The 19654-nt window shown below is 49.2% G+C and overlaps 2 protein-coding genes across 3 annotated transcripts; one reads left to right on the top strand and one right to left on the bottom strand.

The window, feature by feature from the left end:
• The first annotated feature begins 554 nt into the window (after positions 1-554).
• On the top strand, positions 555-5329 carry UCK1 (uridine-cytidine kinase 1). Its single transcript, XM_027911657.1, has 7 exons — positions 555-665; positions 813-972; positions 1720-1816; positions 1941-2083; positions 2179-2273; positions 3378-3426; positions 3729-5329. Exons 1-7 carry the CDS (start codon positions 579-581, stop codon positions 3914-3916), a joined length of 819 nt encoding a protein of 272 aa, XP_027767458.1. The 5' UTR covers positions 555-578; the 3' UTR covers positions 3917-5329.
• Positions 5330-6236: 907 nt separating this feature from the next.
• POMT1 (protein O-mannosyltransferase 1) lies at positions 6237-19284 on the bottom strand. 2 transcript variants are annotated; one of them, XM_027911655.1, is made up of 21 exons: positions 19236-19284; positions 18310-18433; positions 17663-17806; positions 16902-17008; positions 16273-16323; positions 15811-15957; positions 14852-14963; positions 14312-14377; positions 14091-14184; positions 13488-13643; positions 12767-12897; positions 12467-12562; positions 11028-11120; positions 9947-10043; positions 9763-9855; positions 9134-9254; positions 8777-8874; positions 8219-8332; positions 7627-7753; positions 7367-7544; positions 6237-7135 (listed from the first exon to the last, which is right to left on the bottom strand). In XM_027911655.1, the coding sequence occupies exons 3-21, from the start codon at positions 17782-17784 to the stop codon at positions 6961-6963; spliced, it is 2178 nt and encodes a 725-aa protein (XP_027767456.1). In that variant the 5' UTR covers positions 17785-17806; positions 18310-18433; positions 19236-19284; the 3' UTR covers positions 6237-6960. The 2 variants fall into 2 exon arrangements, with proteins under 2 accessions (XP_027767456.1, XP_027767457.1); XM_027911656.1 differs by lacking the exon at positions 19236-19284 and adding an exon at positions 19089-19107.
• Positions 19285-19654: the final 370 nt, after the last annotated feature.

Here is a 19654-nt window from a genome sequence, read left to right on the forward strand (position 1 = left end):
TAGCTGCTGTGTGATTGCACACAGGATGATCTGCTCCATAACTCTGCCAGGCACCGAGGTCAGGCTGACAGGCCTGTAGTTACTAGGGTCAGCCTTGCATCCTTTTTTATGGATTGGAGTGATATTTGCCAACTTCCAATCATCTGGGACCTCCCCAGTGAGCCAGGACTGTTGGAAGATGATGGAGAGCGGCTTGGCAAGCTCTTCTGCCAGCTCCCACATTACCCCTAGGATGGATCCCGTCTGGTCCCATAGACTTGTGAGGATCCAGATGATTCAGTAAGTCAAAAAACGTGTATATTTTATCTATAGCTATTAACATTCGCCACGTGTATGTATGTACACCTGTATCACAGACACCGACAAACAGACAGACACACACACGTGCCTGGATAAGGCAGCGCTGTCTGCGATGAGACAGAGCTGTCTGTCTGTCTGTCCGTCCGTGCCGAATGACCCGCGGCTGAGGACGGACGCACTCAGCGCACATGGCCACGCCCCCGGAGGCCACGCCCTCCCGGTAACCACGCCCAAAGGAAGCCACGCCCCGTCCCGCCCCTCACGGCGCCCGTCCCGCCATGGCCTCCGCCGGCGGCCCCGACCCGGAGCGGCCGCACCCCAAGCCCTTCCTCATCGGCGTCAGCGGCGGCACCGCCAGCGGAAAGGTGAGACCCGCCGCGTTCGGGGTCTGTCGGGGCTGAGCTCCTCTCCTCGGGCATCCCGCGGGCCGCCAGGGCATCGCCGGTGCCGCTTCCCTTCCTCCCCGCGGCAGGGGCCGGGCCGGGCCCCGGCTGAGCCCCCGTCCCGCTCAGTCCACAGTGTGCGAGAAGATCATGGAGCTGCTGGGGCAGAACGAGGTGGAGCAGCGGCAGCGGAAGGTGCTGATCCTGAGCCAGGACAGCTTCTACAAGGTGCTGACGGCCGAGCAGCAGGCCAAGGCGCTCAAGGGGCAGTACAACTTCGACCACCCGGGTGAGCCCCGCGCCGTCCCCCTCGGAGCAGGGTGTGCTTGGAGCGTGGCGAGGGCCTGTCGGAAATGGGATGTGCTGGAGAGCAGAAATGCTCTCTTTCCCCCTCTCTCCCCCCCCAAAACATCCGTTCGTCCTTCCCTCGTGCCCGCTGTTACCGACGGCTGGCACTGCCCTCCTGCAGCCGGGAAGAGCTGCGGAGCATCCCGGCCTGCTCCCGGCTCCGGAGAGGCTCTGTAATGCACCACATCATTCCCCAAATCCTTTCCTGATACTTCTTGTCCGCACAAACAGCTGCTCCCCTGGCCCGGGGGAGGAGGATTGCAGGCGGGACAGGGATCTGCCCTTGGCTGCAGTCTGGTGCTGCTGTGGGCACACAGGGGCGGGTGCTGGAAACCATTAAGAATGCCTGAGGTTTTCCAATTGACTCTTGACTAACAGAGTTGCAAAAAAACTATACAGTTACCAAGTGGTTTGGTGCAACCGACTTCACCTTTGGGTTCTTAATTTTATTGTTTTGTAGTTGCTTATAAACAGCAAATTGCCTCTTCCCTATCTCTGTAACCAAGCACAGCAGTTGTCACTCAGGCAGCGAACGTTGGCTGCTGGTAGGAAAGAATAAGCCATAAGTTCTTTTTTTTCTGGTGAAACACTGGGCAGAGAGTTTTTCCTTTGGCTCTAGAAAAATCTGGGCAGAACATTTGATACAGCAGCACCTGACACTCCTCTTCTTTGAACCTTCCTCTCACAGATGCTTTTGATAACGATTTGATGCATTCAACCCTGAAAAGTATTGTTGAGGGCAAAACAGTTGAGGTACCAACGTATGACTTCGTGACACATTCTCGGTAGGTTCTGGTTTTGTGTCAAGCCTTGGGTGGTGTCCGTGGGATGTCCCAGCCTGGGGATGGGTCTCTTGGTGCTGATGTGAGACCCGTTTACCAGCGTGCTGTGGGTGTTTTCTCCTGCCAGGCTGGCAGAGACGACGGTGGTCTATCCTGCTGACGTCGTGCTCTTTGAGGGGATCCTGGTTTTCTACAACCAGGACATCCGGGACATGTTCCACCTCCGTCTCTTTGTGGACACGGACTCGGATGTGCGGCTGTCCCGCCGAGGTAACGGCTGCGCCGGCGCGGGCAGCGCCAGCTCCTGCTCCTTATCCATCCTCGGCCATGTGGCAACACTCAGGGGTTTTATCTCCCCATCCCAGTTCTGCGAGACATGAAACGCGGGAGGGACCTCGAGCAGATCCTCACCCAGTACACCACCTTTGTCAAGCCTGCCTTTGAGGAGTTCTGCTTGCCGGTAGGGAATGTTTCGCTAATTGGATTTATGGGGCTTTTTTTGGGGGGAGGGAGGAGAGGAGCAGGGTCATCTGGGGATTAACTGCACTGTAGGCACAGCAGTGGGGACTTTTGGTATTTTGGTATTTGTATTTCACGAATCCCACGCTCTCCCCTCTGCCTCATGTCTTCAACCATTCCCAGCTGGTTGTTAAGGAACTGAAATGGTCCCTTCTGCTGGCAAAGCACCGTGGAAATGCCTCCAGCACTTTTCCTCACTGGCTGCCGGGGCTATTTTAGCATGGGCCCCTCTGACTGAAGCACTCCCACTCTCCATTTATTCTTAAGGCTTGTAGGAATTAAAAAGAGCTTGGCTTCCAGCAGCCTCCCTCCAAGGGAACACTGGGGAAAACCTGGGGCAGACCATTCTAGCACCGTTTGCTCTACCGTGCAGTGCAGGGACAATTTAGGTGCTCACATAACCAAATTAATTTGTAAAAAAAACCCTTTGAGAACAAAATCCTGTATGTGGATTAAATAAGCTGGAAAAGGCTAACTCAGGCTCCTCCTGCTCTAGATCAAAGGAATTCTGGGGTTGTAAAAGTACTCATTAGAAATGCTGAATTTTGCCAGCTTTTTTCCAAGTAGTGGGGGAAGAAAAAGCAGGATTGCTGTGGTGGTAAAGATCAATAAAATGTTATCAGAGCCAGGCAGGAATTTCACATGCACATTGAGTTCCTTGGCTCTCAGCAGAGATTTAGCAATGGCATATGAAATGCTGATTAGAACCAGCTCTTGGCAAACAGACCTCTCCTGAAATGGTCAATATTTGAAGGCAGCTCAGAAGTGTAAAAACAAGGACTCTACACCTCACCTGCTGCTTTTACGTGGTGATTCTTTGCAAAGGGACAGTAAGACCAATCCATGGCCTTAAATCTAGTGCACATTAGCCACAGTGATGTCTTAATTAATTTAGGTGTAACCATGATTGAGAGCTTAAACTTACAACCCTGGAAGAAACAGAAACCCTCCCTCTTTGCCCCAGTTTTCTGGCCTTTGGTCACTCCTGCCTAGAATGAAGCTGACTTTTGCATTAACAGCCTCCACCACTGTTCCTGTTTTTCAGACAAAGAAGTATGCAGATGTGATCATCCCCCGAGGAGTTGACAACATGGGTAAAAGGGAGTTGGGTTCTCTGATTTCCCTGGGGAGACACCCTTGGGGTTGGGAAGAGAGCAGGTGGCACGTGCCTCCAAGGAAAGGCGTTTTGCTGGAGGGCTGGAGGGGAGGGAGCTGCTCAGCCTGTGGAGGGCTGGAAAAGTGACCCGCGGAGGTCTGACCTCACTGCAGACAGCAGGCAGAGTTTCATTTAAGGGCTTGTTAAAACTTGAGCAGAGCAGGGCTGGATGCTCCACATTTTCCAGATAACTCAGCCAGGAAAGCCTTCACACCCCACGTTTCCCATTCCTCTCTGCAGTTGCCATAAACCTCATAGTGCAGCACATTCAGGACATCCTGAACGGAGACATCTGCAAGTGGCAGCGAGGGGCGATGAACGGGCACAGCCGGACCTACAAGCGCCCGTTCCCGGAGCCCACGGAGAGCAGCAGTGTCCTGGCGGCGGGAAAACGCTCCCACCTGGAGTCCAGCAGCCGTCCACACTAACCTGGGTTTGCCTCTGGTCCAGACCAACAGTGAAGACAACTTTGGGGAAGGACTTCGACAGAGTGGTTGGTGAAGTGCCCTTTAAATCGTCCTGGCAGTGGAGGGGATCCTGGTGTGAACCTTCTCACGGGGGGAGAGGAAGGAGTTGGCCATCGGCTCCTCTCCCCTTCAGACCCCTCCCTTTTCTCCCTAAGATGTCTGGAGTCACGTTACTTGATGAACTGGTTAAAGGCAGTGCTACTTGCCTTCTTTTAATTTTGAAAATGAGATCTACTGCTGAAGACTTCCCTGAAAATTAAGCACTACCAGGTGATGAGCAAGATACCCCATTTCCCTGATGATGGGCTTCCTTAGCAGGAAAATTATCTGCCTCTTGGTTGTTTTTTTTTTCTCTCTGTCCCTGTTAATTTTCACAGGCAGGTGCAGCCCTTACTCTTCTCCACCTCGCTGGCACCTTGAGTTCTGGCCTTGTTGTGCTGCTGGCCAGCCTGTGGGGGCAGGGGGTTTGACTTGTAGGGGCATCTCTGCCCTGAGATAGGGGTGAGACAGAGACTGTCTGGGACAAATGGGAACTTGCAGTTCACCAGGGACAGGCCCAAGAAGTTTATTGTCTCTTGATTCCTAATTTATTCCTTTCTAAGCTCCCAAATCTTACTATACTGTATGATCATTTTTTTGTACCCAAAATAGTTGCCTTTCCCACAGTTACTGAATGTGTGAGCTCCAGCTGGATTGAGTTGCTCATGGAAACAGAAACCTGACCTTGTCAGTATTAGTGTCTTTAGTGCATTTCTGTACTGCTGGTTGCACATTCTGCTGGGCAGAATCCGTCCACTTCCAGAGAGGGCTGGTGAGACCAGCAAGGGGGAAGCTGGGAATGGCAGGACCCTCCTGCTGGCACAGGCAGCTGCCTGGACGTGTTGTACCCTTAGACAGCGCTCCAGCAGCTTAAACTCAATAATGTCTGGCTTTCTAAAACAAGCAGACAAGAAGTATAAACAGTGACATCCCAGTTCCTGTAGTTTACCCCGGATAAGTGATAGTGAAGTATCTGGAAAAAAAAAATCTGAAATGAAGTGCTGGTTAGGCCTTTGAAAGTGTCCTTGTGATGCCATTCTTGAGTCTGGACTTACGGTGTAATTTTAAGAATGAGGGTGGGAGGGAGATGTTATTGAGGAACTTTTTCATACTTGCTAGTTTTCTAAAAGCAGCATCTGGCTGTGTTGGTTGTGGGTGTGTTACTTTGGCTAATAAACAAATGAACAAACAGTGATCAGAAATGACCATTTTATATAAAAGGCAATTGTGCTGCTTCCACTACATCAGCAAAAAGGTACAGAAAAGCCACTGCTGGAGGAGCTCCTGCACTCAACAGAATTGTTACCTTTAGTTCTGTCATGGCTGAAGATTTAGGAAAAAAAAACAACCCAGACTTAAGAAACGCAGTCTGCACTTTCATCCCTGTAGCTTTTTCAACTCTGGAAATGGGTGAAGGTTTGGTATCTCAGCGATCTCCTCAGCTGAATGGTACTTCTGCAGTGCCCAGGAGGAGGCAGGTCATTTCCTGACTGCTGCTGGGTGCTGTTTAGCTCAGGGTGACAGACTTAGACTATGAGCTACTGCACTCAAGCATTAGCTCTCAGGGCTGATTACAGTAGGAGCAAAACAGTCACTAAAACCTCCTTTGAATGACTGTGGTGTTGGATCATACCTTCCTCTGGAGGCCAGGGGGGAGCTCAAAGCATTTGTTAGAGCCTTGAATAGCATTTGCTAGAGCTGTGAGGAACTCCACAAAGAGCCCCTGGTCTGTGGGGCTGCTGCTGTGAGCAGCTTTGTGCTGTGCTAGAGGACCTGCTGCTGCAGCCACATGGAGATAAGAAATGGGACATGGCCCAGGAACTGTGACCCTGGTTAAATAACTACAGAGCCCTTACAAATTCCCCCACTGGGCAATCCCAGTGCTTCACCTCTGCCTTCTCCCTTCTCTGTGAATTCCTCTGCTAGAACAGGCCGGGCCATGGTTTGGGCTGCAGTATTTTTACCCTGAACCCATGTGTGCACAAGTTAGGGCAGGTTTCCTTCTCAGCAGGATCAGTCCTGCCTTGCCCAGAGTTCCTCTTCCCGTGGGGTTTGAGGTGTAACCCTGCAGCCCAGTAAATACAGTACAGCCATGGCTGGTAACAGGCCTCAGGCTTCACATCAATGCCACAAGGCCAGGGGATTCTTCTGGCTCTGGCTGGCTTCCTGGCTTGCCTGAAACCTTGTTTTAGCTTGTTTAGCTGTAACAGCAATTTTCTGATGTCTTTTTATTTTTGCTTATCTTCTTAAAAATGATGGTTATGCCAAATGATTACACATAGATAGTAGTAGCAAGTCATTATTTTATGCAGAATGAACTATTTATAAATGTGGCTTAGTGCTGTATTTACATAAATAGGGATGATAGCGCAGCAGTGAAAGTGGGGGCAAATAATGCATTGTTGAGGAATAGAGTCATGGGATGGTGCTAAGGCTGCAGGGCCAGTTACTGATTGTTGGAGGATGAATAAGCTTCAGAGCAGGGAAAACCTTTTTTTTTTAGAAGTAACAAGAGAAAAATATCTGATGTGTTGGAGAGTGTCCATTTTTTGTAACTGTTATCATGGAATTGTAGACCAAGGTGCTGGGAAACACATGAAAATAACCCTCAGTGCAATGTAGTGCAAGAAGGAAGAAACCACCACTGTCAGGAAAGAGGAAGAAGAAATTGTTGCAGCATGTTCTTCCCAGCAAAGTAGCTGGGATGCTGTTGCCTGAAGTCAGCAACCTTCAGGCCCCGAGGGGCAGTGGAAGGGTGAATGTAACAGGGGCAGAAACTGGGAATTGTGCTCATAACTGTATTCCAGTCGAGAGCTTCTCTGTAACAGTGCTCTTTTCCTGTAATCGTTAGATCTGGACTACTATCAATTACTTGATCCAACTGTTAAGATTTCAGTTATACTAACAATAAATCCTTGGCTTTGCACAAAAGGTGTTTCCTTTTGGCTGTAACACGATTGCAGTGGTCACTGTTTTCGGATGAGGATGTTCCAGCTGTCCTTCCAACGCAAGTCCTTGAGTTCCGTCGCGGACAGCGCGGGCTGCCCGTAGGTCACGGGGCTGAAGGTGCAGTAGACAAAGTACACCGAGGAGAACCAGGCTACAATCAGTGCACTGAACATGCTCTTGAGCAGCACAGACCTGGGATGAGAGCGGGAAAGAGCAGTCAGGTTACATCAAGGCTGGACAAACACTTCATCCAAAAGGAAGACTTACACCTGGGCTGTTTCTCTAAAGACAAATGACAGAGTGTGGCCACTGCTGGAAAAATCACTGCTCTCCCTGCAGCAGCTTGTCTGGGTGACAGCCCTGGAGAAAAGAACTGTGTCACTTCCCTTGTTAAAGACAACTGTCTCTGTTAAAGCCAAATACCTGCAGAGATGATCGCCCAGGTGCTGCAACACGACGGGAATCAGGAGAATCTGGAATGTGAGGGCAGGCAGGTAGTGGTACAGGAAAAGTGTCTTCTCCATCAGGAAGAAGGGCAGGTAGTTCACAGCCCAGCCTCCACCACAGACACCCCCAGCTGACACCCAGAGCTGCCAGGAATCTGCAGGAGATGGGAGATGGCATCTCAGAGCAGAGCAAGCCACAACCCTCCCCCTGGACACACCCCCACAGTGGAATCAGACCTTCAGGGATGTCATAAATCCTCCTCCTCCGTCGTATCAAGTACCACAGGGACAGACACACGTAGACCAGAGCAGCAGCATTAGCTGAAGCCCAAGTGACAACATTCCCAAGGAGGTGGATCTGGGCCTGCAGGATAGATGATGGTCTAAGCCGGAAGCAGGGACATGCAGTGGTTCTTTTAGGTAAATTTAAATATTATATACACACACTTGCTAAATTAAACCTCAGAACGTGCCTGGCTAGTAACCTGGAACAAAGCTGGTGATAAACTTTGCTGCTTTAAGACTCTTCTGTAATGGAAGGCATTTGAAAAATGCTACTGGAGATGAACTCATCTTCTAAATGGAATCAATAATGGAAACTAATAAACTGCAGTTTGCCTTTAAAAAAAACGTGCAAGAAGACATGATTTAATTAAATGCAACTACTGTCAAAGCTGTATCTCATGCTAAAATAAAAACCTCAACCCTCAGGGAAAACACATGAACACAGGAAGAACTCTTGGTTGGAACTGCAGCCCTGCTCTGACTCCTGGGAGCTGAAGTCTCCTTTCTCACCCAGGTCACAGTTACTTCTGCCTCTTGCACTTACCCCAGAGGTGGGGTGGAGCCAGTAGGCAATGTTTGTGTCCATCGTGATCCAGTCCAGAGCAGAGGAGCTGTACTTATGTTCTGTGTCTTCATTTTTTAATGTGAGTATTTTCCACTAGGAAAAAAAAAGGAAACAAACAGAAAGCCTTCAGAATGGGAACAACAGGTGGTTGAACTGTTCCCGATATAAGATGCTAAGTTCCTAACCTGGGAGTGGAGAAAGATTTTGCCTATCTCACGTGGATACTGATCAATACAAAGGTTTTATTTTGTTCTTATGTAATGCACTTCCCATGTACCACACATTACAGTTCAGTTTCATGCAGCTTCTGGGTGCCCAACAGATCTTCCTCCCCCTTTTTTGTTACACAATCCCTGGGGTATTCATTGCTGAACAGCACAGGTCTCTAATGCCCTTATAAGTGCATTCTGAAATACTTTTTTCAGTGAGGAAGCCAGGCTATCAGCAAGGAATAAACAAGGAATCCTTAGAGCCTGCAGATATGCTCAGGTTTCTGCTCTGCAGCAGGAAGAAAGATGGGAATAACAAGACACTGACCTGCAATTCTGTGAACTTTGCCATGAAGCTGAGGTTTTTACTGATGTCCATCTGTGTGGGAGAGTGGAGTTCCACTTCCCTCTCTTTTTGCTCTTGGCCTGGAAGAAAACAGCATAGCTCAGAAATAACCACAAAACAGGCACAAAGCTAGAAAGGGAAGCACATAGGATATAGCCCTGGCTCCTCACTCTCCCAGGAGCCCTTCTCCAATACACCATCCACCTTCAACAGCGCTCTAAGGGAATTTGTAAGGATTCTGACATCGTGACGGAGCCAACTGAACACACACACACACGCACAGTACCACCTTCCCATCAACACTGTGTCCCCCAGTCACAGAAACCTGCTGAGACGTACTTTTCCCGTATCTGTGCTCTTCCACATTCCACAGCATGCTCTGGTGGTAGCCTTTGGACAGCTTCTCTCCAACCACCTCCAGCTGCCGGTATCCCCACTCGGGCAGAGACGCCCCACTGAGCTGCAGGTGAAAGATGGCTGTGAACTTACAGTGCTGCCAAGCTGAACTTCAGCATGGAAGTTCCCAGCCGTGCCTGAGCGCTGGAGAGCAACGAGGGACTGCCTGAAAGCGTGTGTGAAGAGTCACCATGCAGTGCTGTCTCGACAAATGCTGAAGCCATAAAGTCACTGGCAAGCTCTGAAGGAAAAGATCCTTAACTATTCCAGCTGCTGTCACAGACAGCTGATGCACAGACTCAGCATCAAATTCTAAGCCCCAGCAGTGCACAGTGGTCACAACCTCCTGAGAAGCAGGACAGCTCTGATGCTGAGAAGGGATGAAGTATGACTGCCTAAAACACATGCTGCTCTTTTGTCACACTGAGCAAGTTTATTATTTCCTTTTATTTGCTTATTTTGGTTATTTTTGTAGTCGTTTAGTTATTTGGGAGCAGAGAGATGAATAGTCTGAGAGGATTCAAGAACTGCATGAAACAAAAGCTGTAGCACATAAACATAAGCCCACTTGCCTTTAGCACTGCAGAGGTGTTGACATGAACAAATCTCACTTCTGACAGAATTGTCTTCCACACATCTGTGTCAGACTCCCGATTTACAATCTCCTGCAACAGAAAGATGGTTTTGGATTGTCATGTTGTCCCAGCTGTTTCTGCTGGAACATGATCAGCTGCTCCCTTCCCTTTGACCACTCACCACTCTCCAGAGGTTCTGTGCTGGCATGGAGATGTTATAATCAATATAGCAGGAAACCTCCTGGGAGTGGGGGCTCAGAGGGGCAGCCACATCATGCCTAGAAGACAAGTAAAGTAAGATCCTCCACTGCCATTCCCCAAATTCATATAAAAAGCAAAACCATATGGGATTGGTTTAGACTGGATTCAATAATAAAGTGAAAAGTAACTCTCTTATACAGATTGCACTTTTTACTCTGAGAGAGAGAGCACTCCCCAAAACCCTGAGCTGCCAGGAACAGGCTCAGGGGAAGCCAATGCAGATGCCTGTGATGCCAGGCTGAAGAACAAGCACTGATTGTGACAAACAGAGACACTGTTCACTGGGCTTTCCAATAATGAACAAATTAGGTTTGGAAGGGACACAGCAAAACCCAACATCAGAGCAGCCCTCTTCCTAATCTGAGTGATGATAGTCAAGCACATGCCCTTTGGGAAGCAGTCAGGAGGCAATTTCATACTGCAGGCTTTCACCGCAGGCAAGAATCTGTGGCAATGAGCCACAGCACACTGGATTCTCCAACACATCTTCCTGGCTTCCAGAGCACATCCTTCATGCAGGAGTATGCCAATAAAATCAGTGGAGTTGCCTCTGGGTTGTTACACAAAATCCTAAGTACCTGCAGCTGCCTGGAGGGGGGGCAGTGAAGGATGAAGGTTCACAGAGGGGACTCTATTTAGGAATCTGCAGAACTACCATGAAATGTGAACACGGGAAAAACCATCACTGGTCCCTTGTAGAGAGGACCAGAAAGAGTGAGCAGCCACTGAGCAATCTGTAATTAAGATCAAATCCCACTGCCAAGTCAGCTGCAAAAAATAAATAAGCACACAGCATCCTCCCTCTGGGCCACAGGGAGGGCTTAAGGAACTAACCACACGAGGTCCCTCTCCTTGCCCCACTGTCGATCTGTGAGTAACGGGCAGTTTATGGCACATCTGAGTGCAAGGTCACTGTGCTTCAACCCCTGAGGGTTATTCTGAGAGCCAGCTCAGCAGAGTGAGGCAGGGCTGGCAGAGCAGAGGATGAGGAAGGGACTTACGTGTTGAGGTAGCGGGTTGTGATGCCGTGGACCAGCTGCACGATGTGTCCGTGCCTGACGGGCCGGGGGGGGTTACTCACCACCAGCTGCTGCCTGGGGAAGTGATACCCAAGAGGAAATGGTTAAATTTGAGGTGATCTTTACATATATATAACACAACCTTGCCGTGACCAAACTGTCAGGTCAAGAAGCTGCAGGCAGGGACAGATATTGAAGCAGGAAGATGAGAAATTAAAGCAATGTATAGATTGTACCAGAATGGTAACAAAGCTCATGGAGGGAAAGGTGAGTTAAGGGCACAGTGAGTCAGAGGATCAGTAATGGGATACTGACACCACAGGCATTAGGTCAGTGGTCTGAATCCAGGTCAGTCAGGAGCGAATTAAGGTTATTCCCATCCCACAGCTGTTTGGTGGCTTCTGTGGAACACGTTGAGTGCTTCAGTGAGTCTGACAAGTGCTGTACTACAGCTGCTGTCACTTTGGCAGAATTATAAGAGAGATCAGTGGCTTGTTCCACCATGCAGACCAAACTCTCATCTTCCTTCTGGACAGGGCCATGGCAAGGGGCAACACTGCAGTTCACTGAACTGCTGCCTGTATTTTGCTGCTCTATAGAAGGACTTTGCACCTCCCAGTGTTTGTAAAAGTCCTGAGTCTGAAGAATTTTAAGAATATATTAGGTTTCTTTACTTCTGGTAGAGTCCCTACTTGAAAGGTTTGCACCATGGACAAACTTTCCTAACATAGATATGATTTATAATGACACACAGCCCCTCTAGAAGGACTCTTTACACAGTTCCCAGAGCAACATAAGAAACCTACAAAAGCAACTTTGATCAATATGAAATTACATCACTCAAGGGCTTTTACTGGCGAAACAAGAACAAAGAGTCCTGCTCTGCACTGACAGTGACAGTGGCAAAACACTTCAGCACAAACCAGGCCTCTCAGGTACAGGCAACACTTGGAATCCCTCCCCATGCAGCAGATTCTAAGTTCATCCCACACTTTATTACAAAGAACTACTCATTTTGCAAAAGTGATTTCTACTCTCTTCTGAGACTCCTTCAAGTTTGATAAAACTCACCAAGACACTGTAGTGCCATGGCTCACACACTTCAAAAAGCAGAACTCCCCTTTCATGCAAAGCACCTGAAGAATTTACACTGGTCCTGTGAGTCTTTCAAGTTTCCCTTGTGCACAGCCAGCCCACATCCTGGCAGGAGCAGTTCTGACAGGATTTCAGAGTCCTCAGTGCTTTTACCACATTGAGGAGGATCCTGCAAGGAGTTGCCTTTACCACCTCTGCAGCTGCAATCACTTGCTCAGATCACACATGGCGTCTGCACCCATAAGCAGAGTTCTGTCCAAGCCAAGCTATGCCCTGGTTAGGTTTTGGAAGCATGCAGCTTGCACTGAAATCTCTTACATACTCACATTCCAGGATCTTTGACAATCCACCAGTTGTTCACATCCTTGAAGGGATAGCAGGTCACCTGCTGTTGATGGGAACTCCCTCGGCCATTCTCATACCTGCACAGAGAGTTAGAAACCCCACAGAAGTGTAAGAGTAAACTCCTGTGCTCCCCAGCAGTACAAACCAGCAGCAGGTCACTGGCTCATTCCTGCAGAGCACAGGGAATCCGAAAGATTCATGAAGACATCGCCAGGACACAAAACACGATACTTGGACTGGCAGGTGAAGCACCAGAGCATCCTCTCCCCCAGACTCCTCACCTGATGGGGTAGGTGTTGGTGTGGGAGTGGAGCCAACACTGCATGGGCTTGCCCAGGACGTTCCGCAGGGTGATCTGAGAGCCGTAGGACACCTCTAAGGGCTGGCCCTGAGTGATCCGAGCCAGCCCACCCTGAGGAGGGTAAGGACAGGATGAGTAGAAAGAAGAAGAAACAACCCAGAGGCTGTTGAAATTCTATTATGAGTCACCTGTCACTTTAACATAGCAGATCTTAGCACCAGTGCCTTCTCATTTGGGTTTTATCTACAAAAATCAAGTCTTGCAACTCCATACTCAGCAGACAGTAAATACACCAATGCCTAAAAGACTACAGGGTCTCAGGGAATATCCCTAAAGCCATGCTGTTCTGAAGGACAGACTAAGCACTCTTCTGCAGAAAATCATCCTGTTATCCTGTCACCACTCAAGAGTTCAGTACTGCATCTACTTCTGTGGAGTTTCCTGTAGGAAGGGACAAACCTGCTGCAGAAGAGTGAAAATATGGGTTCACTGGGGAAAGCTTTTCATCTGTTATTAGGATTTCAGTCATTATTGCTTCATCTTAAAGCAGTACTACAGCAGCAAAGTCGTTAAATGACATAAAAAGAACAAATATGCAGGATCAAGGGAACAGGATTGCACACCTTTCTTCTAATAGTGAACATAAGACATAAGCTTTCCCCTTTTTTCTCCCTGATAAATCAGTTCAGTGGCCACATTACCTCTAAGCTGGCTTGGAAAGCACTTGTCATGATCTGGTCGTGAGGCCCAGAGCGGTACAGCAGAGCCAAGTGGACATAGAAGAAGGACAGGTACAGCACCACGGGGATGAGGATGAGGGCCAGTGCCCGGGCTACAAAATGGCACAGCAAGGAAACCTGGGGGAACAGGGAAAACTCACTGGTTTCACCCTCCAGATATGAAAAATATTAACAATACCAGCGCACTTGGCTTATTTTGTTTGTCTTTTCGAGGTTTCCCCCACCCCCCTCATTCAGCTGTAACTTTGTGGACAACTGGGTAACTTCCACTGAGGATCAGAACCGCAGCTTGCAAAAGGTACGTGAGGCAGTGTAGGTTCTGAGTCACAAATCACCAAGATGTGGGAAAGAGCAGAAAAGCCAGTCACAAACACGTGTTCTTCTTAAACTCAACTCCATCTTCCCCAGCAAATGAGCTGGGAACTGTTCTGTGAGGGGAGGGTTTCCACACAAGGAATTTTAGCAGAAACCCCAGCTACAGACAGCATTGTCATGTGTGGGCTCCTGGCTGGTTCCTGCACTGAAAAGTTACACATAATATATTCTGCATGTTGCAGTACCTACATTTGACAAGGTCTGGTCTCCTATCAGGTGCCAGAAGTGCAGCCCTGCCATGGCCAGGAGCAGCATATAGGTAAACAGGCCCATGTATTTCACTCTGAGAAGAAAGTGCATAAAAGATGAACAAGGTTAAAAACTACACAACTACCTAATATAAGATATAAACATTTAAACTTTCCCTTGAACAGGGGGCATTAAAGTCCAAGTAAGACATCATCACTTACCCAACTGCACACGAACAGGCTACTCCAGTCAGCAGAAGCCAAAACCACCAGCTTCCAGAGAAGGGTCTTAAAGATAAATGTATTAAATCACTTGCTGAGCATGGTTTAAAGATAATTTTACTACACTAAATGTTACTTTATCCTCTGCAAGGATCAGAGAACAAAAAAGACAAGTATCTCTAAATTCAACGCGTGCAAACAGTAACAAGGAGCATTAAGTGACCTGTTATCATTATTGTTTATGTGCACAGAAGGAAACCTTCCAATAAAAAATGTGGGTGGGCAAAGAAGTGCTCCCAAGGGATTTTATTTCTATTGTAAAATAAAATTACAAAAAGAAAAGACAACCTTGCTATCAGTTAAAAGTCTTTAATGCCGCTGAGAAAATTTCTGGAGCAGCAAAGCACTGGATTTTACAGACAGATAAAGTCGACTCCACAATGCTGAAATTACTTATAGAAAAAAAAAAACACAGTCTGTGACCAAAAAAGAGAGTGACCACAAGAATGTCCAAAAGGATGGGAGACAATCCAGCTTTACCTGTGCCTCTGCAAATTGTAGAACTTCAGGTAGGACAAAACTGCAAGTAGGATAAAAAAAATCAATATTGATTCCAGGAGCATGAACCTTGACTGAGTGATCAGAGAGTTCTCTGTTGGAAAAGAGAGACAGACACAAAATTAGAGAAATTTATCTACAGGCAAGTGCCACTTCAGACAACTGCACTGTTATCCAACAGAAGGACCTGCCCTTTAGGGACAGCCAATTCCTACTGGCTGTAGTGGGGAGGTGCTGGGTTTACAAGGGACTAAAACCTTCCAGCAGGAGCAAAGTGCATGGCCATAACTGTCTCCAAGACAAAGAGGTAAGCAAGCAGTATAAAGTCTGGAAGGAGGCAGATAAAGCTGCTGTGCTTCCTACAAAGGCAAAGAAAATCAATGCTGGTAAATCCAGAGAGGAGCTCCTCAAGGCAGAGTCAGGGCAGTGAGCCCAGCAGGCAACGAACACAACAACAGATCTGCAAGGCAGGGAGCTGCAAGGAGCCGGAATCAGAACAGTCAGTAGCTAGGAAAGGTTTCTCTTATCAGGCTGCTGAAGGGCTGCTGAGAGACTGTGGCCCTTTCAGGCAGCTGCCAGCAGCCCCTCAGAGAAGAAAAATGAACTGAGCTGAACACACCAGAACAGTCAAAGCACAGTGCTAAGGACACAGGCTGGTTTGCTGCAGTTTGGAGATGAAGAAATTAGATGAGCTCTGAGAGCAGGGTTGTCCAGCTGTTAGAAACCAGTATGTTGTAACTCATCCTGTAAACCACCCCTAAGGGAGGGAGGACAGGCCTCCTTGGATACAAGAAACGTGCTTTTCTGTGAGGCTGTTAAGGCTGCCCACTTTGGCTCAGTATCGAAATGAAGTTGTATGAAGGCCAGAAGGAAAAACTTCCTGAGGGGAAAAGGGATTCATCCCCAGGTAGGAAGAAAGGGTCTCAGTGGAATAATCTTGCCTAAGAGGACCAGAAGAGCAGCTCCAAGTGCAGCACAGTGGGAGAAGTGCAGTTCCACCAGGATCTGGTAGGCTAAAGGCACACAGAGAGCACCAGCCAGGGCTGGCAGGAGCCGCAGGGACCACACAGGAACGTTCATGGTGTATTCTGGAACGGGAGACAACAGAAATTTAATTGCAGAGAGCACAGACCACTCCAGAACTCCTTAGCTGTTGAATCTAACTCTGACTTGTGCTAATTTATTATCCAGTTTGTACTGCTTAAGCTCTTTTAGCTGAATTTAAAAAAATCTGGGACCACAGTGCCTTGTATTTCTGTTTGAGACCTGCAGAAGACTCACTGAAAAGGAGAAGGGAAGGTGTCAGGCAAAGTGTTGTTTCCACTAATGCAAAAGGAATCTGTCAGCCCCTGAAATTCTGCTTATTCTCTCAAAAGAGTGAGTCAGTTAAAATCAGCTCTTACCGGCTCCAATCCTGTTCCATAAGAAGTTTCCATCAAATCCTCCTAAGTAACCTACAACACAAGCAACAATTCAGAACTTCCAGTCTCAAAACAAGTACAAAAACTGCTGCTAAACTGGGAACCATTTCCCAAACACACAGCTTTTCCAGGCACGAGGGCTCCCTTTCCCAAAAGGGTCCTCTTTGATAGTGGTCTGCCTGCAGCAGCGCTTGAGAATCTGCAGAGGCACAAAGAATATAAACTGGGAACGACAGATTCTCAGTGACAAAGTCAGATGTATATTTAATTTCTCCATCCCATACAGACACTTTCGTGCAGTGCAGATCTCAGCTACAGAAAGGAGCTCAGGCCTGAGAGTCTGTTTGTTGTCTGTGTCTTGTCACCAGCAGTTCTCATCTCACCCTTCTCTTTATCCAGAGGACTGGATAACAGTGAGGTAGTGGATACATGGCTCCATCACCTCCACTCTACTCATACAATACAAAATAAAGGAAAATCCACTTCTCTCTACATCAAAATCTCTCACCTGCCTTGTGCTTTTCCCCAGTAACTGGATCTGACAACTCATTTTTAACCAGCACTTCTGCCTCCCACAGCAACGGGCAGTTCCCAGTTCCAGGAGCCCCTACCTCCCAAGGCCAGCAGCATGTGGCCAAAAGGTGGGCCACTGTCATCCACAAAGAAGATCCTCTTCATGTAGAGCGACACGAACTGGCCGTAATAAACTTCATCAAAACTGAAACACAGGGGGCAGAAATACGTCAAACCTAACCGGAATTATCCTCCAGGGATACTACGAAAGCAAACACTGATTTGTTGGCTAAAAGCTAAGAATGCACCGTGCGTCTTTACCTTCCCCTTGGGAAGTTTTATTAGGGAAGCACTATCACTGTATTGGGATTGTTCAGCCTGGAAAAGAGAAGGGCCAGGACCTAATTGTGGGCTCCCAGTACCTGAAGAGAGCCTACAGGAAAGATGGAGAGAGCCTGCAAGGGCCTGGAGTGACAGGACAAGGGGGAAGGACTTCACACTGATAGGGAGCGGGTTTAGATTAGATATCAGGAAGAAACTGTTCCCTGCGAGGGTGGTGAGGCCCTGGCACAGGTTGCCCAGAGAAGCTGTGGCTGCCCCATCCCTGGAAGTGTCCAAGGCCGGGTTGGACAGGGCTTGGAGTAACCTGGGATAGTAGAAGGTGTCCCTGCCCATGGCAGGGGGGTTGAAACGAAACGAGCTTTAAGGTCCCTTCCAACCCAAACCGTCCTGTGATTCTGTGATTTACAGGGGCTGACATCAGACAAGCTCTGTTCTTCCGCTCCTGCACTCATACTCATAAAGGTAAATAAAAAACAAGCCTCTGTCACTCAGGCAGAAAATAAACTCTTCTACTCACACCACAGCCCGTGGATAGCAGAGCCCCCAAAGGCGAGTTATTAATCCCATCACAGTCAGGGCCACGAGGTTCACATTGATCTCTGCAGTGACCACAACAGGCTCCTTCAGAAACCCCAACATCCTGTCAAAGGTGTTTCCAAACCTCGGGAGCAGAAGAGAAGAGCAGCGTCACCCTTTGGCTCACAGTGAGCTGAACACCACCTAAAAGCAAGCATCACTCCAATTTCTGCTAAACTGACACATTTTTCATCTGCCCTGCTTCTGCCTGCAGTCCTAAGCTGGAAACCTTGCTTGTTCTTCCACTGGTTCTGCAGAAACACAACAGCTTAATTCCAGCCTCTATTCTGCTCTGCGCAATGCAAACCTTGCAGCCCAAATTCTGATGTTAGTGATGGACAAACCGCGTGCTCAGGCACCAGGTGAGCGCAATACCTGAGCTTTTTAGAGCTCACGTAGCTTTAAAAAAAACCCTGTTATTTCCTTGCAAACAGAGGTATTTCTTTGCAGGTGGGGAAAGGGACAGGCAGAACCCACTGCTTTAAAAAGCTGCTTACTGGGGCACAGATGTAGGTGCTGTAGGAAGCAGAACTGCTGAAAGCTGGGTCAGAAAATAGCAGGGAATCAGTGCTGCGACTCCTCGCTCACCTCAACACAACGGAAAGTTACCAGAACAAATCCATCTGCGCAGCTTTGATCAGGGCAGAACAAAGCGAGGTGTGAGCACATCACCACCCTCCAGAGCCGTGCCTCTGGCCTGGTTTCTCTCTGCCTATAAAACACAGGGAACAGACTTTTTCAGGGGCCCCTGGCAGAGCTGTGCTCCCGCCTGTCCTCTGTCACCGCCTCGCAGGATCCCTGAGAGCACCCGATGGCCAGGACTGTGCTGATCCCTGAGGTTCAGGCTGGCCCTGGCCCCGGGCAGGTGTGCAGCACCACCGCCTGCTCTTCCTCAGGGCACCACTAGCCCCTCCACCAGGCTCTGCACCCCCTTTTGAGGGGGGAGCAGCACCACTGACCCCCCAGCCCTGCCTTGTCCCCCCTCTGGAACTCCCTGGGGGGAACCAGGACTGACCCTCACCCTCAAAGGGTCACCAGGACCCACCACCCACACTGTGCCCAGCCCTGGACATCCTCGTGGGCGTTTTTTTGAGGAAAAGGACCGGCCATCAGGCTTCCCACCCTGCGAGGGCATCACCCATCCCCCGTCCCGAGCCGGGGGGGAAGCAGAGGCGGCACGAACCCCCCCAGGCCCTGAGGTGAGGGGGGCGCGGGACCAGCGGCACCGCCGTGCTGGGACGGGGACCGGGATCGGCATCACCATCAGGGTCGGGAGCAGGACCGGGAGCAGGACAGGGACCGGGACTGGGGACCGGGACCAGCATGAGGACCAGGAGCGAGACGAGAACGTGCAGGTGGACCAGGACCAGGATCAGGACGGGGAAGACGAAAGGACCGGGACTACGAGTGGGATCAGGATCGGGATCAGGACGATCACCCCCACCACCCCTCAGGGTCCCCCTCACGCCGGGGGGCGTGGCCACCCCGCGCGCCGCGCTCCTCCCGCCCCCTACCTGCCGGCGCCGGATGTGACGTCAAATTCACATGACACATACGGGGAGGGGCAACACGAGACCCGGATGTGTTCCCATGGCAACCCCCAACGTGTTTAGGCCTGGGCCTGCACGGGGACACCGGTGCTGTGGCCACCTCCAGTCATTCAAGCTAAAAAGCCCCGAGTATCTCACAGAATCAATTAGGTTGGAAAAGACCTCAGAAATCGAGCCCAACACCACCTTGTCAACTAGACCAGAGCACTCAGTGCCATGTCCAGCAGTTCCTTGAACACCCTCAGTGATAGCGGTTCCCCAAGCAGCCCATCCCACTGTCCAATCACCCTTCCCGTGAAGAAATTCTATCGAAAAGAATGAGACAAGGGACTGGGGATTTTTTTTTTTTTTTTTTTTTGAGAAAAGCATAACCTGCTTTATTT

The sequence above is a fragment of the Empidonax traillii genome, unplaced genomic scaffold, assembly GCF_003031625.1.
Source record: "Empidonax traillii isolate 1590-97213 ecotype Southwest subspecies unplaced genomic scaffold, ASM303162v1 scaffold34:size3740991, whole genome shotgun sequence".
Lineage (NCBI taxonomy): Eukaryota > Metazoa > Chordata > Aves > Passeriformes > Tyrannidae > Empidonax > Empidonax traillii.